Here is a 27,654-nt window from a genome sequence, read left to right as displayed (position 1 = left end):
CTCGGCATCTTTCCTTAAACTTGTTTTTGCTTTCTAGCTTTTAATTGAGAATAAGCCTCTTTATGCTTGACTCAGCATGCTCTCCCATACTATATGAATGATTTGCTCCCCTCCTCTCTGTTCTACAGGTTTCCGTAGGAGTGCCGTCAAAGCTTTCTACTTTCACGTTTGTGCCAGCAGTGCAGAAATTGCCAATTAAAAACATTTTTACTGAGAAGGGGAGATCTGGAGCTCTGACAGAAAAACCAGATAAGGTACAGCAGCACCACTTGTCCACAAGATGGCAAAGCAATAATTATATAACTAATAACTAATATTCATCTTTGAAACAATTTGATTGTAAAACATTGATCAAATTTTATGCCTGATTTGTATTGGTTGTGGCGCTGCTGCAGAGCAACGCTTTCATGCTTCATGCTTTGAGTGGTGAGTCACTAGCACTGAATATGAGCCCACTCATCTGACTTGTTATATAAAAACTTCCTCCAGCTTATGTCAAAAGTTGAAGTAATCATGTTTTTGAAATTGCAGACTCGGTGTTAAAACGAGAAGTTTACATTTCTGTCCTTACTTAAATCGGATGACAGCATAAAAAAGTCATTTAAAAAAGTTTTCATAGAGCTCTATGCAGCTCTGTGAAATACTAATCACACCTTATGATTTAGTAGCATGTAGAAGCATATTTAGCACTGCTAACTTGAAGTAATCTTTTTCTGTATAACTCTCTCTCGCATCACTGTGGAAGAATTTTGGCCCACTCTTCTTTAATGTTACCTCATTTTATTGTGGGTTGTGGACATTTGTTTACATCCCAACATGGCATTTCAATCAGGTTGAGGTCTGGACTTTGACTGGGCAACATTTTGAATGTTTGCTTTATTTGCAGCTTGCTGCAGTGCTTGGAATCATTGTGCTGTTACACGAACCCGTTTGCGCCAAGCTTTAACTATCAGACAGATGGCTTCACACCTGATTCTAGAATATTTTGGTATACAGAAGCATTCACGGTTGACTTGCAAAGCAACCTCACTTCATCTCCCCTCCACCACTGCTCCCGATTGTTGGGGTGAGGTGTTTGTGCTGACATGTTTGGTTTTCACAAAATGTGAAAATGTGTGGACTGCAATAATGTCCAGTTCAGTCTGTTCTGTCCAAAGGACATTTTTCCAGAAATCTTGTGGTTGTTCAGCTGCAGCTTGGCAAAGCTAAATCTTGCAGCCAGGTTCTTTTCAGAAAGCAGAAGCTTTCTTTTGGTAAACAGTATGGTCATTAACTTGAACAGGGAGCTGAGAGTCTGAGATGCCTGCTCTTATTTACTTTTTATTATTGTGCAACTCATCTGACCTTGCGATGAATTTGCTGGGAAGTTTATATCATTGTGTTAACACACACCTGACTGCTCCACACCAGCAAACTGCCAAATATTCTGCTTTCATAGAGGGAGTCACACCTGCTGATAATCAAGATTAATCAAGTGCATTTAGTTAATCTTACTTAACCTTTTTAATTCCTATGAAAACAGTAAGGGCATACTTCGTTTTTCACATGACTACAAATATATATTTTGTCAATGAATTACTCAACTAAATTTGCATGTGACTGTATATGTCATTGGAGACAAACCACACAAACCCTATTTTTTATTAAAGGAAATTGGAATGAATATGTCCCTTTTTTTCCATTAAACTCTTCCTGCATGGGGGACACCCCAAGTCAGTTTCGCCTTAGGTTAAGCTAGGATTAGGTTTATCACCTATGATGGCTTAGACTTCAGACAGAATATTAAATTCTTTTCAGTGGAAAATGAAACGTAAACTTTCCAAATGACTCTAATTGTAAACGACTAATAATGCCAGTCACCCGAGGATCAAAAGACACACCTTAGTTTCTGAGACTCTTGGTACTTCCTTCTCAGACATTGCAACAGATATCCGCATGAATCACCTTCCCAGAGGAAAAGGCTATAATTAGTTCTCAGGTTCACAATGAAAATATTTTACCCAGGTAGAAATTTCCTGTTACATTTCTACATCTTTAAACAAATTGATGGAGTCAAATTATTCTAAGTATTCCAGCAGCCAGACTCACACAGCCTATATCATGTTTGAAGATTCATATATCCACATCAAACATATGTCAGAGTGACCTCGGGCATTAAATTAGATGTTCTCTGACTGTAAAGGGCAGAAGAAATGGTTCTGCTGCTAATGACGCTCCTCGGCTCATTGCGTGAAAGCTACATTTTGTATAAAATAAGGAGCAAAAATGAATCAAATGTAAATAATCTCACACCATATACGTAACATTTTTTCTGCTGGAAACTACTTTAGTGCACACACACACACACACACACACACACACACACACACACACACACACAGACATTAGAAACACCAGCTGATCTCGGGGAGGGGGCTGATGCTGACCATCAGTTGTCACGATTGCTGAAGGGGTTAACGTGCTGTTGGATGTTGATGCAGCATCTAAATCACAGCAGCATCACAGCTCTGCGTGCCTGGAGTCAGCTTGCTGTCTGCCTCTATATAGACTTCAAAGTTCTTCTCACTAGGGGGGTGACACCATTAGTTTCTCATCTTCCTCCACAGCTATTACCTACAGGAGTGACAGCCCTTCATGTTATTAACTGACAACATATAGGCGTAGCTACGCTGCTGCAGTGCAGAGAAGTGCAGAGAAGCCTGTGTTCAGTCTTTTTGTAAATGAACAACATAGAACTCTGTGTGTGTGTGAGTGTTTGCATGCATCCAAATTTCCCTGCTATGAATCCAGCTGATCTTCTGAGTTTTCTTCTCTATTCAGTTGGACCTCTACAGTGATCTATATCTTCCTCTCATATGGTTGCATTTTTTTTTTCTGTTATTCAATTAGAAAATGATTAAACACCTGTGGAAGTTAGCTACAGAGGTTCTTCTCATATAGATTTAAATGATCAGGTTTTATCATCTATATTAAGAAGTAATTAAGTATTACTGCAATCAAGCCTGATAGCTTTTTATATAATGATAAAAAACTATAAATGAGAAATGGAGTGGTATATAACTCCGTTGTACTCGGTTAAACACTCAAAGTGCTTTCTTAATACCTTTACACACCAGAAAAATAAAAATCGTCAAATGTTTTATTTAAAAGGTTTTTCGGACTCACCTGTTCTTTAATGAAGTTGCTCATACATGTAATTTCACTGGACAAATTTGCAGCGTTTAGCTCACATTCTTCTTTTTTTTTCTTTTGAATTTTTCTCTTGCAAATAAACAGATCTGACCAATCAGACCAAAGGATTTGGCTGCAACTGAGCTAGAGGCTCAGGCGTGCACCAGTATTGAATATACAAGTAGTAAAATAATATTATTTTACCTCAGACACACAGCTAGACGCTGCACCGGGTCGATCGGCTTTCTGAAATTATTTCTCTTGCTCCTTGGATGTGGCCCCAAATCTGCCAGCAAGAGCTCAAACTGTCCCACTGACATCCTGAAATATATAAGAAAGTGGCCGTGATACGCTTCAACTCCTGGATCGAGCCATGAAATTGTCAGTGCTCCTGCCTTGTACTGAAAATTGGATGATGGACCCAGAATCCTCTCAGTAAGGCCCTTTACTACCAGTCTCATTCACACACACACACACGCACACACACACACACACACACACACGCACGCACACACACACACACACACACACACACACACACACACACACACACACACACACACACAAGCACTTTTATGTACACTTAATGCATGTATGCCCAAGCCTACTCTCGTGTGCAGACTGGAGGAGCTGAGGGCTCAATCCTCAGACGTTCCAGTTGGCAGACGACAGATGTTGGTGTTATTACTCAAGAAACAAATCATGTATTACATGATACTAATGACTTTTCCTAAAAGCAATGCAGTATGTTAATTAATTGCTTTCCGCAGAAAGTAACTCACCTTAATGCTGCAAGCTTGGCTGCTCATCACTGCCTTTGTTACCTGAAGTTCAGGGTCAGGCTGCCGGGTCAGCAAACACTCAGCCTTAACATCATTCTCAGTTCTTGGCTAGCTTTGTGTTGGCATGCTGTCTAGTTGATGTTGTGTCGGGAGTATACTGGATTTGTTTCTGTCCTGGACACAGTTTTCATTTCACCATTGCACTAATGTCCTTATCTCCACTGCTGAAAAGCTGTCGATCACTCCACCATTGCCCTCCTCCTGCACAGGAACCAAAATCAGCTGACCGTAAAAGGAGGCAAAAGGTTGTTTGATATATTTTCTTTTCTTTCTATTCTTAATGTGCAGACAACTGAAGAACCTTTGTAATGCAAGTAATGACATAATTGTGCTGTCACGTAATAACTGACTTTAGTGTAATAAGTTTCATTACTGTGTGACTGATTACAGTAACACCTTACACCCAACATTAAAGGGTACGTGTGAGTCACAGCCACCTCAAAAAGGAAAGAAATTTATAAATAAATGTAAAATTATAAATAATGAAAAATAATGCATAGAATTTTGTTACATGGTGGTACGCTGGTGCCTCACTGAGTGACATGCTTTTAAATCTTCAACACACACAAGTCGCCCCTGAAATAAAGCTCTCTTTGTTTCCTCCTTTAATTTTTCTCTCCCCTATTTGTTCAAGTCCTTGTCATCCTGGATAAAAGAAAGGCATTCGATAACAGTGAAAAAGGCTGCTTTCTGCTCTCAAATTATCCACTTTGTGAAGCCGAGTTACTCATTTTCACACCACTTTCCATTAAGCGCAGAAAAAAAGCCTCTTTGGTTCCACTATTGCAATCTTCCCTGCTCAGCCGCTGATATTTTACACTCAGGTTAACAGGGTGCCCATCAGTTTCACGCAGCGATCCGAGACCAGACTGAATGAGCCAGTCACATCTTTATTAATCTTCTATTCATTTGGGTTTTTGTTAAAACTGAAATCTAACACGAACAGTTGATCCCACCATTTGAAGTGCAAGAAAACAACTCCATAACACTCTTTCAAATCATTTCATTTTAATTATTTCTACGGGACTGATCCAATTCTGGGCTCCTTGTGGCCATTAATTGAGGGCTGGCAGCCCAAACACACAGACATTTGACTGGTATTATCTGCCTTCTGATCTAGTTCTTTGCTGGGGAGCAAAAAATTTCCCACAAATCTGGACAGATATCTTTGACTTGCTTCCATCCTTTGGCACAGCCTTTCCACACAATCCCCCAAATCCTTTTTTCTCTCCCTTTAATGAATTCAGTGTCACAGGATCTAAAGGTCCATCTGCGAGAGAGGCAGACTAACAAACGACTGTGCTCAGTTATCGCCATCCTTGATATGTCTTTCTTAATGAGATGTTATATGGTTATTAGAAGTGAAGCTGTAGTCGCTGACAGGCCAGAGTGCAGATCGGACTCTGTTTGGTCCATCACTCAACTATGGGGGGAGATTAATTAATGAGCAGACTTTTTCCTTTTTCCTCTGTCTGTGAAGACACCGGTTTATTAGAGTGGGTGCCTTGTTTCTGCTCAGTTGTAGCCTCAAGTTGCACACAGCTATCTGGGATAACTATGCCTTTCATAATATGCATAAAAATAACAGGCTGGCAGTGCAGTGCAAATATTTCATTGGTGTGGCTTCATCGCTTCATCACAGCTAAGTGCTCATCCTGATATTGTGCTTTCATGTCAGCTGTATATAAACACGACTCCAGCATCTACCTCCACCTGCTGTCTATAGCTCATGCTAAAACCCACATCCAGCCACACGTTGCTCACTTTGGCTCATCGAACGATTCCACTGTCTACACTTATTGCCTGAATTGAGCTGACTCCTATATTGACATCCCAATATACAGAATGTAAAGAATTCCTAGTGAGACATTCAAGAGCTCATTCATCCTTCAGTGTGATTTAGCACAGTCAGATTTAGAGGGAAGACACATGTCTTTGCGATCGATGGTGATAAGTTCTCATTGAAAGTTTGCCTTCTGATTGGCCAACATTAATTTGAAATGAGGCTGTACAACACAATACTCAGATTCTTCCCATAATTACTAACTCATTTTTTTCTTCATTTTTATTCCCACTTAATCTGTGGTGCATCACAGATTTTCTTCAACTCTACAATGAATGCACCAATGCTGAGCAATGAGCACATCTCTTTCTGAAATACTCTTCAGTTTCTTGCTAAAAGATGGGGAAGCTTAACTAAGCCACCATAATAAATAAATGTTGTTATATTAATTAGTTAAGAACTAGGCAGACCAGAGTAAGACATGTGAAGTTAAGATACTATATTTGTATCATAGAGGCAATAATTTATCTTATCACTTACATTAACATTACTTTTTTTTTAATGGCACTTAGTTTAGATAAGAAAAATCCCTTTCATATAGGTTCTAAATATAATGACATTTGACACAAGGTGTTTGATAAGCTTACTGACATTAGATGACATTTATGCTGCACACACTTCCAGAAATGAATGTCCTTCTGGCAGCTTTTCATTGCTTTGATTACTGCTCCTCTGCATTACAGGCAAAAGAAAAATACAGAGAATTTTTTAATTGGTTCAGAAATCTGAAGGTTGTCATTATAAGATAATGTTGTATGTATATTTAGCACCCTAATTGCCATGCCAGGGAGAGTGTGCTCATATCTATAATGATTCATATAATGAGCAGTTACACGTTTTAGCTCAACATGTATTTTCACAGATAATCCTGTTTTAAACTGGATTCCTGAAATGCATTTATAGTTCACTCACTAATATTAATTATATGGAAAACAATGAAAAGGCCTCATTTTTGGTTATCTGTGGCACTAGGTTTAAACAGTGTTGGCCTCTGCAACACAAAGTGAAATGAATGTTCTAAATAATGTGGACTTAACTTAATAGAGTTCATTTGAAGTTCTTCAGTGTCTAAAATGTATGCCACAAGGCTGCAGGAATATGTGCACTGCCGGTGTCGTGACTCAGGAAACTTAGCTTTACAACTTACCAGTTTGCCTGGAAATATGTGACTAACACTGTGAAACGGTGCATTTTAAACCAAATTCTATTTCTTTTCTTTTTTTTTGCTAAGTCTAACCACACAGCTTTGTTGCCCAACTTTAACCAAACACCAGAAAGGAAAAGTCAGAAATGAAAGTAAAACAAACAGGTTCAGTGCTGACTATATCAAAAAGATTAGCTGTCGCCTCACACCAAAAAGCTTCTTGGTTCAAACATGCTGGTCAGCATAGAGCTCTTCCTGCACCTTCGTGGGTCTTCTGGGTGCTCACGTTTCCTCTAACAGACATTTACTCAACATAATTAAACACCATAGAAGATTTTACGCTTCTAATATGGAATATATTTCTGAAATTGTAGCTATATAGTCAGAGATGTTTCTTATATAAAACTTCTATGTGCTTTATACAGCAGGCCCCATTCACACAAGCACTTTTTCCTACATGTGAGTGCTTTCTATGTACCATTTACACAGATTCACACTCTGGTGAATACATCAGAGACTTGGGGTTTAGTATCTTCCCCAAACATAATTAAGCATGCAGACTGGAGACTAGGGCAGCCAGAGACTGAACCACCAACCTTCCAATTAGTACATGACCTGCGATACTTCCTGGAAGTCAGCCTTCCCAATGTTTCCACAGGTTATTATTTGGATATTCAGTCCTGAATATAAACCTTAAGGATGCTCTGTTATCCTGATTGTTGCAAGCGCTTAATTTTTTGTTTGACTTCATTCTGTCTAAAATACACATAGCTATATATTTTGATTGGGTTGGGATCTGGAGAAATGGATTCAGAAGGTGCAAATCCTCAGGTGAGAAGGATCCTGCCAGAGCCTTAAAAGGTTAAACCTTTAAACCTTTTAAAGGTTTCTTTTGCTACTACCTCGTCTTTCTAATTATCCCCCGGTAAGAGGATTAAGGTCAAAAGGACACCACAAGCGCAAAATTTAAATTCCGTCTAGTGGCAAGCACGCCGTGTTACTGTAATACACAAAAACAACAAGGCTTTAATGTTTCACACTCTCTGCTGTCACTTTACATTTTATTAATACTTTGGCATGTACACAGACCCTGCGTCAGAAGCTCACATGACGCGTGTACTACGCCGGTGTCTGCAGGACATGTGCGTGCCCATGTGAGTTATATGTGTGGGGGGATGTGGCGTGTAGAAACCAAACACACCCCGAGCTCAGAAAGGGTCACTGATGATCACCTCGGGTTTCACTCGCTAAGTTTCTGTTTAACATTTGCTTCATTTTCCCCTGTCAGAACGGAGCCGTGTCCCACGAGAAGACCAGCAGGAAAAGTGTATCAGACGGGGAGATTATCAGAGCAGAGTGGGTCTTAATTAACGACTCTGTGGAGGGAGGAGCAGGAAATGTAACCCTACCGCAAGTAAGTACAACTCTCAATGTCACGAGCAATGTAGAACTAAAAGGATTTGACTTAATGTGATGTAGATATGTGTTTGTGTGTGTACATGTATACACACAGTGTGTATCTTTGAAGGGTCTTAATTAACAATGTAAAGTTGAATTTGGTAAGCTGACATTCACTAAAAAGGCACTGTCAGGAAATTAATTTAAAAATGAAACGACTGTGTGCTGCTTTTCAAATGTGACATTTTAATTGGACTCTAAAAATACAAGAGTTCTAGTGTCTATAATGAGTACATTTCAGTCGTGCTTTTGCAGGGGGTCAGATGGTGTTTTTATCAAAGTAATTTCATAAACCAGCCACAAGCTTGTTACAAACGCTATTTTGCAGGGGTAGCATTTTTGGTATATCTGGGCTTTTAAGAAAGTGGAGGAAAAGTCCATTTTCAGTAATTGCTTCCTGAGGTGTGAATTTTCACATAAGACGCAGGAAAGAAAACGAAAATAAAACCAAACCCCAAACTATCTTTTTTCTTTCTTTTTGTTTTTCAGTTGAAGACTTCTCCAGCTCGTGCCAGCCTCTCTCAAACCAAATCCTCTCTTTCAATCAGTGCCCAGTCTCAAAATACACCCAACCACGCAGCCGCAGAGACGGCCTCCATGGAAACAGGCGCTGATAAACACAGGGACATTTCCCAGCAGCAGTGTCACCACACCTCCAGACATGTTGAGGTTAGCTTGGGTTGCTGTGCAAATAGAACGCCAGGGTCAGAGGACATATTAAGCCCCGCAGACTCTGGAGACCTGCTTCCCACACTGGCTTCTTCCAGGGAGTCCATCCTCTCAGATGCCTCGGACAGAGAGAAGAGCTGGTCCGCCGTGCAGCTTTCCTCGGTCACTTCTCCTGCCTCGTTAAGCCGTACCATTTCTCCCTGCTCATCCGTCCCCTCTGGTGTCTTCACCCCTTCTGTGATCCAGGTCAAGAGGCACTTTCTTGCTCCAGGCTCTAGTCTGATCCACATCCCTCAGACCTGCTTCTCATCCTGTGAGAGCCTCTCCTCCTCTGTCTTCTCCCAGAACCCTCCTCCCCGGCATCGGCCTCCTCTCACCCGACTCTCTCTCCTCACTGCCATCCTGAGAAAAGGTCGTCTTCCTGTTCTGTCCTCAGCGCTGCAAAGACCTTACACCCCCTGCTGGCCTGTTAACCCCGTAACACTGTCCTTCTGTAACGCGTGCTCAGCAGCCTCCAGCGTGGCCTCCATTCCCCTCGAGTTTTCGTCTCGGTTCTCCTCACTGGCATCTATAGACGTTCAGAACCACCATTGCAGGGAACCAACATGTCAGTCAAATGAGCTCAACAGAACGTGCACGCCATCTCAAGTGCAAAGACGCTCAGAGCCAGTGAATTTCACGCTACCCCGAGCTCCTGTATTTTGCTCAAACTTCCTCTCTGCTTCTCCACCAAAGCATGAAGAAACAGTCTGTACAACTTCCAAAACCTTGCCCCTCACACACATCTCCATATCCAAACTCCCTGAGCTGAAGCCCGGCAGTAATCACACGTTCCTCAAGGGCAGTGCGGATAATAACCTTAAAAAACTCATCTCCCCGTCCCCCAAACTCATTAACGAGCCACAGACTTCCACGCCCCAGAAATGGAGTCGCAAGCCAAATTCATCTCTCTCAAAGCTTCGTTGGCTTTCTCAGCAACTGAGATCTTCGCCTGTCTTCCCCCCTCATCCTGAGCCTTCTCATTCATGTGCAACGATTTTCCCCGCTCGTGCTGACACAGCATCACCTCTCCCTCCTCCACGAAATCCCACAGGAAGGTACGAATTAGAGAGGAGCCACTTCGACCCCACAGGTGCCACACATTCGCAGGGCATTCGCAAAGCTCCCTGTCTGTCGCCTTCCTGCTACACACCCATTGTTTTTTCTGGATGGCCTTCACCCACCAGCTCTCCCACGCCAACGCCCTCTCCTGCTCCACCAATCAGAGATCTCACCCCTTCCCCTTTCTCCCTGCGCTCCACACCCTCACCAAGGCTGGGGAGTGGAATATCAGACTACAGTGACAGGGAGGGTAAAAAAAGAAAGGTAGCCTCTATCTGTGCCGTGTGCATGACTCGTTTAAAGTGAGGATATTTTTTACTGTGTTCCCTCTGACATACTGTTCTCACATGCTGCGTGGCTAAAAACAGACTTCTCGCACTTGACATGTGGATATCAAGCGGCATCGTCTATGTGGAGCTGATTTTAGATGTGTCTTTTATCCATTTGTCTTTGTCAGTGCTCATTTGTTCCTTTGCAACAGTTTCAAGTGCACTTTTCCAATGTCTAAAAAGGTTTTTTTTAAAAGCCGACATTAACCGAATGGGTGCAAAATTCAGAGTATTAACCACCAGGAATTCAATTTATTTCGAGCCAGCAGGGGCAAAAGAAGTTGATAACACACTCATCCAGTTTTCTTGCCCGTCGGTGAAGGAAAACTAAGTTTGTTCATAATGTAATCCATCAAACAGGCCTCCTCTGCAGCAAAGTGATGTAGTTTCCACAGGCTAACACACTTCGGCTCACACTGCTGGACAACTCTGAGTTTGACTGTTTTGCATGATAAGCAGCCAGCACTAACAGGAGACAGAGCATGCCTATAAAACAATTTCCACCAGACTGTCTACAAAGTTTATCTTCAATAAAATTTAAATTGTAATTACATTTATATTCATATTGTTTGCTCTTCTGTCTCCAGACACACAAAATTACGCTAAGCTACAAATCCCTCGCCGCTATTCCCACAAACACCCTGCTACTGGATCAGCAAGTGAGTTCATTTCTGGCTCTAATCCCATTAATTTGCCTTGTTAAATGGCAAGCCATACAGTACGAAGCGCTAATGATGCAGCCAGTGTTGCTATGGTGAGCATGATGTGAGTAATTTAAGATAAATCTTGAGATGCACTAATCAGATTTAGAAACTGCAAAAAAAAGACATTTTGTTCCTTCATTTCAGAAGGACTTAACAGCAGCTGCAAGGACAGTACTTCTTAAAGCTTTATTAAAAGTCATATCATGCTCAGGGAGACATGAAAACACATTCACACCTCTGTATGATACATGTAGACGAAGGAGTTATGCCTGTGAAGAATATAGAGTGGATCAACAGGAATTGTCTGGAGGAGATGTAATGAATTGCGTGCTATTGCTCCAGTGAAACCATTAGTGGTGGAGGGGAGCTCAATTTCTTTTCTCTCTTTGCATTCACAGGCCATAGATGAGCAGGTCGAGAGAGAAATGAGTTCCTGTGACACGCTGAACACAGGCATCGCATCAGACACCCACACTGAGGTACCACAGCACACATCGCCGCCGTTATTTACCGCACACGTTGCGAAACGGCATCAATAAGTCTGTGCTCTCCACAGATGTGCTCGCCTGCTCAGCTCCGGCAGCAGTCTGAGGAACTTTATGCCGTCATTGATGAGATATTGGCAAATTCCATTGCTGCAGTGAGTTTGGTGTTTTATTTCACTATTAATATGAAATTAAACAAGTATAAATGTGGTGCTGAAAGTCACTTAACAGGTTTCTTTTTTTTAATCCTTTAACTCCAACACAACCCTGCCACTGTAGTCCACCAGGTCATCAACAACCAACAATGGTCTGCAGGTAAAAGATCTCTTTAACAGCATGTGAGCTATTTTCCTTTGAAATTTTTACACCAAGATATTATCACTTTAAAACTAAGAAGTTGGAGGATTAAACACGTTACTTAGCTAACAAGTATTTTAATTTGCAAATAATGTGAAACAGGGAGGAAACGTGGGATCTGAGCCCACAGTGAAGTACGCACCTGTATATGATCATAACCTGTCTTATTTTCTGATTTCTTATCAAAATGATTAAAACTGTATTTTTCTGAGATTAGCATAGTGCTGTATCAAAGACATAAAAAGCTTAACCTGGCAGTAAATCCAAAAGTATGGTCATTTTTCCACAAACTTCTATTAAATTGAACTTGAGTTTGTTGCCACATGAGTCACTCCCGGATCCTATTATACAGAATGCAGCTTTAATTCAAATGTTTCACTCTCGGAGGCCATATCATTTTTTTTTCCATACACACTTTATGCTTAGATGGAGCATGTCTTTATACTAACCTAAGGTGACTGGCTGCTGACTCCAGCTTCATATTCAACTGGGACACATCTGAGAATGGTGTCAGATCAATCTTTGGCCCAGTCCCAGGTGAAATCAGTCACAAAGAAGTTTATTTATCTCCAAGGACACTGCTGCTCGCAGTCGTCGTTCACAGGCTCAGAATCGCTTAGTTTTTCCTCGTACACAACTAAAGAGCTTTCAGTCACTACAACTGCACTAAATCGACTCTGTGGAATCTTTTAAAAGAAGCAGTTAAAAACATTTTAGACTAAACACGCCTTCTGTTGGGAATTCTATTGATTGCATTTTATGTCTTTATATTGGCTGCTAAAATGTTCTTATTTATTTGACTCTTTTCCTGTTGCTCACTGCTTTGTGACTGTCTGTCTATGGAAAGTCTTAGCTTACCCTGCACTGGCTGATCTGATTGTTTTCTTCACTGGAAGATTGCAGCAATCAGTTTATATGGAAGATGTCAACTTGTCTGCAAATACTCACCAACCTGCTCACTGAGCAAATTGGAAACAGAACCCATTTGCAATCATCACAAAAGCTGCCCCTTTTGAAACACGTGGGTTACAGCTTTTACTTTGAAGGTGAACATCCTCCGTCTGTAGTTTCACATTCTTTTGCTTGGTGGTTAGTTAGCGAGTGTTTACAGACAAATGGCATCTTGAATACAAACTACAGATGACTGTCTGCTGGTGACCAAATCAATCATGAGCAGATTCTTGGTTTGCCCCCCCCCCCTGCTCTGCGAATGAGTTCCCCACTCAACAGCCAGATAGACAGTTTCCCCTAGCGACTGGTAGTTTCCATGAAGGTCACTGGCTGTTCTCTAGGTCTCTGGGACTAGTGGTAGCTGACTGTGTCTTTGTCAGCTACCACTCTGAAACGACATCATCTTGTCCAGTTTGTGATGATTAACAAAACTTAATTTTTTCCTCTTTTTATCTTTTTTTTGTCTTTCTTTTTGTAAAAACTGTTAAAAGTTCACACTGCAAATTTTGCACACACAGTGATGCAAAGCTGACTAAAGCATTGTCATCTCAGTTCTTTAGTGCAGAATTTGTTTAGGTCAATAAAAAGCAAACGAGTAAACACATGCTCTTTGCACCCAGAATAACAATGTGAATCAGTGTCATCATTTTGCATCCTAATTGCAGTTTCATCATTTTTAAAAGGAGCAGGCAAGCAGCTTTCACACAAAAACACACCCAAAAACAAATAAAAGAGAGAAAGAAAATGTATATTTGTGTCTATATATAACTAAAAGTGTGAACCATTGAAGTAAAAATGAAATAGAAAAGATAAATAAAGAACTGTAGTAGCTTTGGAACTGAAGAAATGAGTCCTCTGTATACTGTTTTACTGAAGCACAAGCAGGAAGTTGGATAAAAGTGAATTTTAACTATATGAGCACAAGAAATGAAAGGACATCTGTCCATTATTTATCAAAGGAGAATGCTTCCTATAGTTTGCAGAGAAAACAAGTGTGTGAGAGAGAGAAAATGTCATCCATGGGATGTGTGCTCTTAAGCTAGATGCTTGTGTAAACTCAGCAGGGGGGAAAGTATTCATGAAAACATCAATTTTTCAATCGCTAACAAGAGAAACTGTGTTGTGTAACAAGAAAACATGTTAAATTCAAGTCTGAGAAAATAAAGAGACGCGTTCTGGAGAGACCATGATTCATGTTCTCCAAGGACTTCTTTAGATCATTTTTTCATTAATTTCTTTTCTAAAAAATGACCATCACAGTTACAAATGAATGAGTCGTTTGATGATTCTTTCTTTTTCCCTGACATCCAGCTTGTGTCATTCAGTTTCTGTTATTCTTCTTCATTTCCAGCCAAAAAACTCATCATTTTCAAAATCGTTGGGACGTGAAACCAAATATGTGAGTAGAGGTCAGGTAGTTTTGCACGTTGAATTAAAGGCAAATGCTTTCTGTTTTTCTCAGCTTTTACCCCACAGGATAAACAACCTGCTGCTGACGGTGCTTATTCTCAGTGTTGTTCAGATGCTTTTATTCCAAAATTCACAGGACATGGCGAGCAAATCATTTTTTCACTGTGAGGTGTTAGGTGAGATATTTTTCATCAGGAACTTGAAGGTGGCTCGAAGATTTTCCAAAACATTTGCTCTTTGAATATTATAAAATAGAACTTGCCAAATTTCAACCAGCTTCAAAAAACTTGGTGGCACAGTGGTGCAGTGATTAATGTCGCCTCACAGCACAGAATTTGAATCTGAGATTACATGTTTTCCCTGTGCCTACAGTGCGTCGGTTCCCTCTGCTTCCTCCTACAGTCCACAGACATGCATGTTGGGCTCACTATTGATTCTAAATGGGCTGTAAGGTGTGCTCTTGCACTAGGACAGCAGGGATAGACTCCATCCTCTCGGTCTGTGTTTGTACTGAGCTTCTGACAGATTTCACAGTTCACCAGGAACACGGGTCATTTATAAAGTAGCTTACTGCATAAGTATGCACGTATAAGAGGTTCAAAACAGCGTGCTATCATGTGTTGAAGCTACTTCAGCTCATAGCAACAGTTTATTAGCAAGCTCACAAATAAAACCTTATTCCTGGGTTCATTAAACTCCAATTTAAAACTTAATTTTCCTCTAAATTGTATATCTTCTTGCATGAACAGAATAATTTTCCGTTATTTTGAGTAAGAATAATTAATCTGATTTGCAACCAGATGTTTATGTATTTATGCTATCATAAAAACTCAAAAATAAATTACTTCTCCCAGTTGTGTATGTTTTCTCTCTGATGGCAAATATCATAATTAATTGAAAGAGAAGGCGGGAGTGCTTTCGGTTATCAGTGTTTAACTTTTGTGAGAGGCATTAGTAATTGTGTTAATATTTCTTTTTTTCCTCTAACTTATTTATTCAGGCATCTTTATGCAGCTTGCACCCATCCGCCGACGTGGAGAGAAAGCTGCTGGGTCGCAAACAGGTACACATTCTTTATGTGATCACGCTCCTTCATCTGCTGAATTAGGAGAATTTATGAGCTGCTTATCAGAATTAATTCCTTTGTGCTGTCAAATGTCTGAATTGTACTATCCAGACAAAACCGGTCATTCGCCCGATGACGGCCATTCCAAGACTGACAATAGAGGATAAAGATGAATTTCATCCAAAGCCCTTCAGGCAGTTTGCCAGCAAGCAGACCTCAACTGACAAGAAAAGGGTAAGCTTGTGGCATTCAATCAGTTTTTAATTTAAGTGATAACAAGACTTCGCAGTCTGCACAATCCTCCACATTGACTTGAAATGTGTCTCATTGGTGCCAGTTGCACTGAACTGCAACTGTCAGACTCACAGTAAAAATAAGCTTCCAGAAACTACTCAGACTATATTCCAATCTCCATGTCATGGATAGCATGGATACTTTTTTTTTGTACATTTACAGTACAGAATATACATCCATCAGGCATAACATTATAGCCACTGACAGGTGATTATTTCTTTATCGTGGGAAGTGGTTGGGATATATTAGGGAGCGTGGAGTGAACATTTTGTTCTTAAAGCAGGAAAAATGAGCAAGCATAAGGACTGAGCGAGTTTGAAAAGGGTCAAACTGTGATGCTAGATGACTGGGTCAGAGTTTTCCCAGTCTGCAGTGGTTAGTACTGTATCTGTTGAAGGTGGTCTAAGGAGGGAACAGTGGTGAACCAGCAACAAGGTCATGGGTGGCCAAGGCTCAGTGATGCACGCGGGGAGTAAATATGGAACAGAAGAGCTACTGTAACTCAAACTGTCAAAAAATGTAATGCTGATTCTAAAAGAAAGGTGTCGGGACAAACAGTGCATCGCAGTTTATTGCGTATGGGGCTGCATAGCTGCAAACATCATGCGGATGGCCCAGTGGGTTTGGCACCACAATGAAATCTGGGTAAAAAAGCAAACCAGTGGAGGCAATGTGATGCTTTGGGCAAGCTCTAATAGGAAGTCTTGGGTCGTGCCATCCATATGGATGTTACTTTGATGCTTAGCACCAAGCATTGTTGCAGACCACCCTTTCAAGCGAACAGTGTATTCTGAATGGCTGTGGCCTCTTTCAGCAGAATTGCTCCCTGCCACAAAGCAAAAGTGGTTCAGAAATGGTTTGAGGAGCACAACAACGAGTTTAAGGTGTTTACCTCTGCGGGATGTGCTAGGTAAACAAGTTCAACCCATGGAAGTGCCACCTCTCTTACGAGACTTAAAGGATCTGTTTCTAACATCTTGGTACCACAGCACACCTTCAGGGGTTGAGCGGAGCCCATGCCTCGACCAGTCAGCAAATGAGGGACCAACATGATATTAGGCAGGTGGTCGCAATGCTACGACTGACTGGTGGACATTTCTAGATTCACCATAATATAAAATCACTTCAAACACAAGAAGACAAAAAGTTTTAGAAAAAAGACAAATTCTGGTAAAACTTCTGAACTTGACCGTATCCTATCTCTCGCCCTTCGTTTCCCTGAAGACACAAGGTAATTTGTCTAAAAGCTCTTACCAATTTTCCTTATGCTGAGAAAAAGATAACAAACTTGAACACCTTTGCCTCTATTATCAGTGTAGATACCGGTTCTTGTCTTCCTTTGTTGTTTGTTTTTTTCATACATATACATATATTTTTTCATACATACAAAGATATTTGTAATGTTTCCCCTCATCACTCTGTCATCACCCGGTCTTGTCAGATTATCTTAGGAGTCCCTTTCCTTCACGAGCCACTGAGCGTCTGGCTTGTTTCCAAACTGTCTCTTTCTCACATTAAAGAAAAGTGAAGTGATGCAGAAAGCGGTAACTGCTTCACTCAGCATCATGCTGGACGCCCAAAAAGCCATCTTTTTAGTGAAGTGATTTTTCAAAAGAAATTCACTTTTTTGTTTAAAAAGTATTGTGGAAAAAACATTAAAGCAGAAAACACAATTAGCTTGAATGTATCTAACAGGAAAGACTGTGGGGAAACACGTTTAGATATTACTGGAGCATGGATAAATGACACCTGATCAGTCCAAACTCATAATCATTCTCTGTAACAACTAATAAACTGTCCTGCTAACTGGAAATGGAGTCAACCTGGTAATGGCTTTCATTTCAATCACTGTTAACATTTTCTCTTAATAGTGTGATTGGGTTTTTGTTGCATCCTCAGAGAGACATGACTCCATTCTCCTTTTTGCAACTTTATTCTCCTCAGTTCAGTTTTGGAGTTTACAGGCAGCATAGCGTATCATCAGCAAAACATTGCTCCCACATCTCAGACACTGGCTGTATCCCAATTCAGGGTCTGCAGCCTTAAAGTACGCATTTCAAGGCCGATTACGTCACAGCGGCGCGCCGAAGGCTGTCCCAATTCAAAGGCTGCTCGAAATGCGGCCCTGAAATGCGTCCTTCATTTCCCTGAATCTTAAGGCTGTGGCAGTGTAGACTTCGTGGTCCAACATATCCCAGAATGCATAGCGCGGCGGTGGGTGTGGATAATTTTGCCGAAAAAAAACGGCGGATGAGGGGCAGCCGAAGAGTAAATTTTAAGTAAGTACTGAATATTATGTCACTTATTTATGTGCAAATGTTTAATAACGAAGAACATTAAAACATTACTGTTGGCCACATGTCTGCAAAGTTATGTGACATTAGTTGTCACGGCTGGCGGAGTGAGCCGTGTGGTGTGGAGGAAAGGGAGGACCCAAAATGCAGCAGTGACTGATGATACGAGTGATGTTTATTTACAAAGTGACAATGGCAGAAACAGGCAGTGAGGCATGACAAAACAACTGAAGAAACCTAAACTGGGAGAACTAAATGACAAACCTGAGACCATACAAAAGGGGTGCGGGGCAGAGAGACGCAGAGACAGGAACACCATAGAACGCAGACGAGCCGACAATGAACACAGACCGACACCCACTAAATATACACACACACACACACACACACACACACGGTAATCAGGTAATCACACACAGGAGGGAAGAACAGCTGAACCTAATACACATGAGGACCGGAGGACACAAGCTGAACACAATGACAACAGACACAGACCTTCAAAATAGAATAGGAAATCCAGAACATGAGCCTTCAAAGTAAAGCAGGAACACACAGACTGATTTACAACACAACACGGGGACATGAACAGAGCACCAAGGACAGACACAGGTAGGGCTGAATACACACACACACACACACACACCAAACTACAGGTTCAACCCTAAACCAATACAAAATCAGAATAAACACAAAGCACAAAAATGAACTTCAAGGAAACACAAAACGCTGGGCCAAAATGACCCAGGACCATGACAGTATCCCCCCTCCAAGGGCTGACTCCAGACAGCCCAAAACAAAAACAGATGACCAACCCAGGGCGGGCGGCGGGGGCCCAGGACGGAGGGACCAACACCGAACAAAAACAAGCCCCAGCGAACCAAGTGACCTGTCCAAAACAAACACACATGCCGGAGCACAAGGACAAAACACAGTTCAGGAGGCCGGCCCGGAGGCTGACACAGATCCAAAAGCCGACCGAGCGGAAGGCAGCGGTGGCGGAGTGGAGGCAGTTCAGGGGGCCGACCATGCACACGGCAACGGCGGCGACGGGCAAACAGTTCTGGGGGCCGACCGTGCACACGGCAACGGCGGCGACGGGCAAACAGTTCTGGGGGCCGACCGTGCACACGGCAACGACGGGCAAACAGTTCTGGGGACCGACCGTGCACACGGCAACGGGCAAACAGTTCTGGAGGCCGACCACTTGGAAGGTAGTGGCGGCCACCGAGCAGGTCCGGAGGACGGCCGCGATGCCAGCGGTGGCGACGAACTCTTTCCGGAGGCCGCCCCCGAAGGCCGTGATGCCATCTTAGAGGCCCGGAAAACGGCCGGCAGAGGCGAGGCAGAACGGGTCGAGCTGGCTCCGATGGCGGTGTGGCAACCGCAGGATCAGACGAGGCGGGACCAGACGAAGGCGGAGCCGAGGCCGGACCAGGCGGCGGCGTGGATGACGACACGGAGGCCGGACCAGGCGTGGATGACGACGCGGAGGCCGGACCAGGCGTGGATGACGAGGATGGTGCAGAGGCCGGACCAGACGAGGGTGCAGAGGCCGGACCAGACGAGGGTGCAGAGGCCGGACCAGACGAGGGTGCAGAGGCCGGACCAGACGAGGGTGCAGAGGCCGGACCAGACGAAGATGATGAGGATGCAGAGGCTGGACCGGATGAAGCCAAAGCAGATGCTGAAACCGGACCAGGCGAGGATGAAGCCAAAGCAGATGCTGAAACCGGACCAGGCGAGGCCGAAGACTCTGAGGCCGCAGCAGGCGAGGGTGATGAGACTGCAGCTGGTGATGAGACTGCAGCTGGTGATGAGACTGCAGCTGATGGCTGGACGGGCTCCTCGGGCCCCCCAGCTGACGAGGCAGAAGGCTGGACGGGCTCCTCGGGCCCCCCAGCAAAAACAGTCTCAGACCCAGTGGGCACTGGAGCCCCTGGCACACACAGAACAGAACCAGCAGGCACACGGGCAGGCACATGGGCCTCTGGCAGGGACGCAACAGAACCAGCAGGCACACGGGCAGGCACATGGGCCTCTGGCAGGGACGCAACAGAACCAGCAGGCACACGGGCAGGCACACGGGCCTCTGGCAGGGACGCAACAGAACCAGCAGGCACGGAGACCTCTGGCAGGGACAGAACGGAACCAGCAGGCGCAGAGACCTCTGGCAGAGACAGAACGGAACCAGCAGGCGCACAGGCCTCTGGCAGGGACAAAACAGACTGCAGCTGCGCGGAGCACCAACCCTGCTCAGGCAGCGACAGCCGGGTGCAGTTCTCAGCTGGGTTCTTAGCCTCCAGGGGTCCAGAGTCAGCTGAGGGCTGTAACTTAACCTCTGGTGAGGCCCTGGAGCAAGTAGCAGTCTCTAAACTAGCCAGCTATTGAGGAACGATTGCATTTTTAACGTGTTTGTCTCTCTGCAAATAATACGTACTAGAAAAAGAGTCAAAAATGGGAGGCACAAGCGCAGCCTCCCGTACAGAGGGAGTCTGTGAAGACGGAGACGGCATGAATGACTGGGCTAGCGGAGATACCGGAGTCCGAGTTGCTTGCGGCTGTGCAGCTAAACGAGGTAAAGACAGCTCAGCAGGAGAATGAGCAAGCAACACACAGTTCTCCTTGTCGTCTGCTGCACCAAACAAAGTCCCTGGATAAACTGTTCCACAGTCCAAGACAGAAAAAGGGTCCTTCTCACTCACCACGGCCGGCAGTTCTGAAGTTCCAATATCCGGCTGTGGGGTGACGCGCCGACGGCGCGATCGTCGCTTCCTCCCGGGCAAAACCTCCGGCGGGCCGGGCAAAACCTCCGGCGGGCCGGGCAAAACCTCCGGCGGGCCGGGCAAAACCTCCGGCGGGAGAAGCTGACGTGGCTGTTCCGGGGTGGCCGTAATCCGCTGCTGCTGGACAAAGTCTGTGGATTCCCGAGCTCGCACCACCCCCCGGGCTTTATGCAGGTTGCAAATTAAGCCTGAAACTCCCTTAAGCTGGCAGAGGTAGGGATTTTCTTCCAGGATTGCTTCGATGGCTTTTAACCCCACCACTTGTGCCCTTGCGTTGGTGGTGTGGGTTACCCAGTCCATCAGGCGTCGGATGCGTGCGAGGTCGCTCTCTCCAGACAAAGCTGCTGGGTCCATGTTTGGTCGGCTCGTACTGTCACGGCTGGCGGAGTGAGCCGTGTGGTGTGGAGGAAAGGGAGGACCCAAAATGCAGCAGTGACTGATGATACGAGTGATGTTTATTTACAAAGTGACAATGGCAGAAACAGGCAGTGAGGCATGACAAAACAACTGAAGAAACCTAAACTGGGAGAACTAAATGACAAACCTGAGACCATACAAAAGGGGTGCGGGGCAGAGAGACGCAGAGACAGGAACACCATAGAACGCAGACGAGCCGACAATGAACACAGACCGACACCCACTAAATATACACACACAAGGTAATCAGGTAATCACACACAGGAGGGAAGAACAGCTGAACCTAATACACATGAGGACCGGAGGACACAAGCTGAACACAATGACAACAGACACAGACCTTCAAAATAGAATAGGAAATCCAGAACATGAGCCTTCAAAGTAAAGCAGGAACACACAGACTGATTTACAACACAACACGGGGACATGAACAGAGCACCAAGGACAGACACAGGTAGGGCTGAATACACACACCAAACTACAGGTTCAACCCTAAACCAATACAAAATCAGAATAAACACAAAGCACAAAAATGAACTTCAAGGAAACACAAAACGCTGGGCCAAAATGACCCAGGACCATGACATTAGTGACGTTTGTACTAACTTGGTTTTAAAGCCTTTACTTTAAAATATACGCCGTTCAATAGCTGAGCTTAATCTTACAGAGAATGATCAGAGCTCATGTAGAAAGAAACAAACAAATGAACAAAAGATTTTCTCCTTCATTTCTGTCAAACAAAGCTGTATGACACGTTTCCAGCTGTTAGTATCATGGTTGCTAGGCAACCTGGGCAGCGCAACGGAGGCTAGACCGTCCCATTTCACAAGCCTCGCACTTCCGGCCTTAGCGGTCTTTGAGTACGCGGCCCTTGAGGATCGTTGAGGCTGCGTATTTTAAGGCTGCAGACCCTGAATTGGGATACAGCCACTGTTTGTTTTTCTGCGCTTACTGATGACATCACACGTCTGAACTCTGACCTCCTGGAGCTAGTAAACTACAAAAATTAACTAGAAATGTGTCCAAAAACAAAACACAATTAAATAAGAATAGTCTTTAAAGATTTTCCCAACGATTCAGAAAAATGTACGTTTTATAACTACTTTTAGAGCGCAACATTTTGGCACAAAAAACATTTTAATGAGGGCTTTTTTGTTTTAAAATATACCCCTTTATATTGTCACACATTAGGAAGCTTCATTCTGTAAGCTTTCCAGGGTGGCGACTTTAACCTAATCTCCACCTAAAAGTTGATGATTCCACACTGTATTTTCTGTGCAATTATTCCTTTAATGGTCGGTTAACTTTAAAACATAACGATAATTTCTGCCTGCACAAATGGCTTATGACCCATGGCCTCTAAGGGCTGCAGTAACAGCTGTTAAAATATGCAGATTTAGACGGCTTCCCAATTGGTTTGTTACATTTGCAGAAAGAGTCATATTCACCATCCGGCTGTATGCTGTTTATACGACTGCTGCCATTTAACATGCTGGTGTTGTTTACCCATACAAACACCCACATGCTGCAGCAGATTGTGAAGAAAAAAAAGGTAAATGGCCTGTATTTGTATAGCGCTTTACTAGTCCCTAAGGACCCCAAAGCACTTTACACAACCAGTCATCCACCCATTCACACACACATTCACACACTGGTGATGCCAAGCTACGTCATAGCCACAGCCACCCTGGGGCGCACTGACAGAGGCGAGGTCAAAAAAGGTCAAATATATGTAATAAAATATTAATTTCTTCTTACGTTTAGGTGTGGGACCTGGAAGGAAGTGTTTCACATTTTGATTGTTCCTGCAATTATGTCACTGCAGCTGCAGTCAGAAGGCTCCAGCCACCAGTAAAACAAGCAAACAAGAAAAAGATCACTGTATATAAAACTCAGCCATTAGCACATTTGAAGAAAAAAAAACAAAAAAAACCAACTTTTTTGTTTAATTAGTACTTCCATTGAAGCATTGTCTAGAAGGCTACAGGTGGTCCAGCGTGTCACATTCATCCAGTTATTCTAATGGTGTACTGTGTTGGTACAAAAATAGGATGTTGCTGTCTGCCACAATACTTTCGACAGGGTGCCTTTTTGGTCAATTTCAGCTGTCATTTTTGAAGACTTGTGGCAACAACAAGCAGTTGCGTCAGTCTGTATTTATTGCCACATAACAGAGGCAATTTCTGTGACTATTTTCAGGGTGTATCTTTGGCTCTGTCACAGAGAAAGGATGCCCCCAGCTGTGACTTTTGACAGCAGTTTGGAGTTTTGAGGTCTGGCTAGCATTTATGATCAGAAGTGTGCAGTTGAACAAATTATTATATCAGCAAATTGTGAAAAATGAAACATTTGACATTTGAAAATGCTACTCACAGACCAGATTTATTGTATTCATAAAGAGAATAAAGATGCTTTCTTATAGTCACGCAGAGAGGTGTAGTGTGGAAAACAGCAGACATCACTCTTACTTGACTGAGCAGCAAACAATGTTAGTTTATTGTCCTCTAATCATCACACAAGTAGCAACTTCCAAAATGGCAACACATCCATCTCCCTCTCTGTCGTCCAGCAGTCCACCTACACTTTCAGACCCCGCCTTCTCATTTCAAACTGGCCTATCAGTTTGAGGAAAAAGAAAAACAAAGAAGATTCATTTTCACAAATAATCCTAAAATTATCATTCATTTGGCTGCCACAGTGGTTTGAACTGAGTGACTTAAGCCAAACATTTTGTTTATACGCTGGTGCACAGAGGTGTGTTTAGCACTCATTATACAACATTTTAAAAACCCACCATAGGGGACATGGGGAAGCTTTCTAACACGTATGCATTCCTATTTGAATCTGGTCACCAGAGTTTTTATATTGTCGTAATCTGAAATAGGATGACATTTTTGATTTTTAATTTGAGTTTAGTGTCAGTCATTTTCCAAATACAAAAAATTATAATAATAAAATAAATAAATTTTTGCAACAGAGGTTATTACAGACTTCAACAAAAAGAAAACAACAAAGAAGAATTTTACCCAATGTGAAATGGAGACACAAAAATCACAAACTGAAGTAAAACTACAGGAGGAAAAAGACCCTCTTAGAATGTCAACAAATGGTTCTGACTAATAACACTACATTAAACTACAAAATTACATTAATTTATACAGGGAAAGTATACACAATTGAGAATGTTAACAATATAAATTAAGAAATATGTTAATTGTAATAAATGAGATAAAATGCATGATTAAATTTACTACGTGTTTAATTATTTGAAAAGTTTGTGGATGATAATTAGAGCATACTAATATGCAGCAATGTGAAAGTTTTCACATGGCTCTCTATAATCCCATGAAAAACTAAGCAGAACCCATAATTTAGTAGCTACTAAAACCATCTTTAGCAGAAATAACTTGACTTAATTCTTTTTTGTATGATTTGTCAGACTCTCACACTGTTGTAAAGGAATTTCTACCTGCTGTTTACAATGTTGCTTCAGTTCATCGAGATTTGTTAGCATTCGTCTGGAGGTCTGGACTTTGACTGCATAATTGCCAAACCTGGATTCTTTTCAGGCTCTATGATATAGATTTGCTGTTGTGCTTGGTATCATTGTCCTGTTGTATGACTCAGTTTGGCCCAAGGTTTAGCTATCAGACCGATGACCTCAAAATATTTTGGTATACAAAGGAGTTCACGGTCGACTCAATGACTGCAGGATGCCTAGATCCTGTGGCTGCAAAACAAGCCCAAATCATCATCGCTCCATCACCGGGCTTGACAGTTGACTGAAGGTGTTTGTGCTGATATGTTTGCTTTTCACCAACTATGCATTCTGGCTAAACATCTCTATTTTGCACTAGTCTGGTGTTTTGTTAAATTTTACTTTGCAAACCTAAACCATGATGCTATTATTTTATTCAATTCAATAAAACTTTATTGATCTCAAAGGTTGATCCCGAAGGAAATTGGGTTAAAATTGGCTGTTGACCTTTGCCAGCGCCATCTTTCCCTCCGACCATATGTACATTACACAACATCACATGGGGAAGACAGGTCAGAGAGGTATAACAATGGAAAATGCACAACATGAGGTAAGACGAGGAGAATAAAGGACTCCCCCCAGGCTGAGCTCCAACAGGGAGATCAGTTTGAGAACAGAAAAAAAAAACACCTCAGGACATAGCACATGAATCATCACATCTCACAATGTAGAAGGCATAAGCTTCGAAGGCGTTTCGAGGGGGTTGGGGGGGGGGGGGGAGTGTAGGTCTGTGTCAGAATTTTAGGGAGAGAATAAGCATTTTACTGGCAACCCTTCCGAATAAGATATGCCTATTCAGTAGAGCTGGGCGATATAAGATTTTTTCATATCACGATATGTTTTTTTCATTTCAGGCGATAACGATATCTATCACGATATAAGCCAAATAACTATATTTGTAAGATTTAAATGTGCCGTTGCTCACAAGTAAAATGTGAAATAATCAGCAGCTTGTTTTTATTTAAATATTTATTTCCCATAATAAGTTCAACAGGGTAGATGTACTTAAGGAACATGAGACTTTTTCAGATAAATAAAGGCAAATATTGCAAACTACACAAAAGGCAGCCGCTAAAGCGTTTAAGTTTCAAAATAGAACAAACGAAACAGACTAAATTGTCAATTCCACTTAGAAACAAAATATTAATTCTAAAAATAAATCTTAGTTTGTTTTACAGAAGAACAGACAAAACTGACTAACTTTTGTCAATATCAAATAAACAGAACTAAAAGGAAATTCTCAATCTCTCCTTGTTGTATAGCTGAGCTTTTCAAACAGTTTTAACAGTTACTTTAGTCTGACAAAAGCCGAATGACGAATTAGCGCTTCCAGTCAGAGACTGAGGCTACGTCCACACGTACACGGGTATTTTTGAAAACGGAGATTTTCCGTTTTCGTTTTAAAAAAATAATCCCGTCCACACATAAAGGGAGAAATGAAGGAAAACGCTGCTATGAACATGCCAAAGCAGCAGGTGGCGCTAGATTCCTAACCGTGCAGAAATGTTGGCCAATCAGAAGTCTAGAAAGCTGGGGCATAGAAGCAGAACCGAGTCGTATGTGTGGAGGGACAGTAACTGTGTGTATATGTAAGCATTTAAACACTGCAGAGAGTAGAATTGACAATAACAGTATTGTAGAAATTCATTTCACCGAAACAATAACGTGGCGCACAGTGTGACGTCAAAAAATGCGCACATCTTTGACGCTGCATTTTCTCCGTTTTTCTAGTCCACACGTAAATGCAAAAACGGAGTTTTTAAAAATCTTCGTTTTCAGTGACCAAAAACGCCGTTTACTTGTGGACGAAAGGCGCAAACGCATAGAAAAATCTGCGTTTTCAAAAATACCCGGGTACGTGTGGACGTAGCGCATGCACCAGTTTATTGTATTTCCAGACTTGCTTTCGGCACAATTTACAGTGCACGCTACTCTGTTTTTTGTCAGACTTGAAATAGCCGAAATACCTTCACACTACGGAACTTCTTTGGCTCTTCCGTTCGACAATCTCTCCGGCATTGGAACCATCATCTGTTTTCTCTTCGGTCACGCTCGGTTGATTTTTCTAGTCGGCACACTCATTTCCTCCATTACCCGGGCAGTACGGTGGCGGGCTGCTTCCCAAACAAATACACATGTGCGGCTTGGCACTTGTGCTGTACGTAACAAGTCACGTGACCTGACGCTGCGGCTGTGATTGGTTCGGCTCTGCGCTACTTAATTTGGATTGGCTGTTCTTTTTTTTTTTTTTTTAAGAGGACAAGAGCGGCGAGGTCTATCGCGATAGTTTAATTTTTCTATCGAGAAAAAGTTATATCGCGATACATATCGTTATCGTTCTATCGCCCAGCTCTACTATTCAGTCTTCTAACTGTACTGTCAAGAGCTTCAATGTTTAACATGCTAACGGAGACCTGCATTGCCTAAATTATAGCTCTTAAGTTTTTTGCAATTTCTTTGAGCAGGTCTGAACTTTATATGAGTTTGTTGGAAGGTCCACTCCTGGGAACACTGTGGTACTGTGTTAACACACCTGAATACTTCAGATCAGAAAACTGACAGAATCTCTGCTTTTATAGAAGTGCTCACACTTGCTAATGATCAGTCAATCAGATTAATCTGATTAGCAGCACCTGGCTGCTACTTACCTTCTCAATTCCTATGGTGAAAGTGCAAGTCCTTAGTCTTTCACAGGACTTCATAGAGTCCTTTAAAAACTTTGTTCTTCACATAACTGCAAAGCTGGTACAGAGTAGGTGTTTTTGCAAACTTAAAAACTTAAATTCAGTCTCACCTTA

The 27,654-nt window shown here is 42.5% G+C and overlaps 1 protein-coding gene across 2 annotated transcripts in view; it reads left to right on the top strand.

Moving 5' to 3' along the window:
• mlip (muscular LMNA-interacting protein) overlaps positions 1–27,654 on the top strand; it is a 46,108-nt gene that overhangs the window by 6,642 nt on the left and 11,812 nt on the right. Inside the window, exons 2-11 of one of the 2 annotated variants that reach the window (XM_082557801.1) lie at positions 129–254; positions 8,289–8,414; positions 8,948–10,492; positions 11,145–11,216; positions 11,660–11,740; positions 11,818–11,901; positions 12,026–12,061; positions 14,406–14,453; positions 15,465–15,527; positions 15,642–15,764. In XM_082557801.1, the coding sequence (XP_082413927.1) occupies positions 129–254; positions 8,289–8,414; positions 8,948–10,492; positions 11,145–11,216; positions 11,660–11,740; positions 11,818–11,901; positions 12,026–12,061; positions 14,406–14,453; positions 15,465–15,527; positions 15,642–15,764 (2,304 nt within the window). The remainder of the gene's footprint in view (positions 1–128; positions 255–8,288; positions 8,415–8,947; positions 10,493–11,144; positions 11,217–11,659; positions 11,741–11,817; positions 11,902–12,025; positions 12,062–14,405; positions 14,454–15,464; positions 15,528–15,641; positions 15,765–27,654) is intronic. The other variant, XM_082557802.1, reaches the window with a different exon arrangement.

The sequence above is a fragment of the Aulonocara stuartgranti genome (genome assembly GCF_965226115.1).
Source record: "Aulonocara stuartgranti genome assembly, chromosome: 13".
Lineage (NCBI taxonomy): Eukaryota > Metazoa > Chordata > Actinopteri > Cichliformes > Cichlidae > Aulonocara > Aulonocara stuartgranti.
Note: the sequence above shows the minus strand (reverse complement) of the source record. Positions and strands in the feature narration are given on the sequence as shown.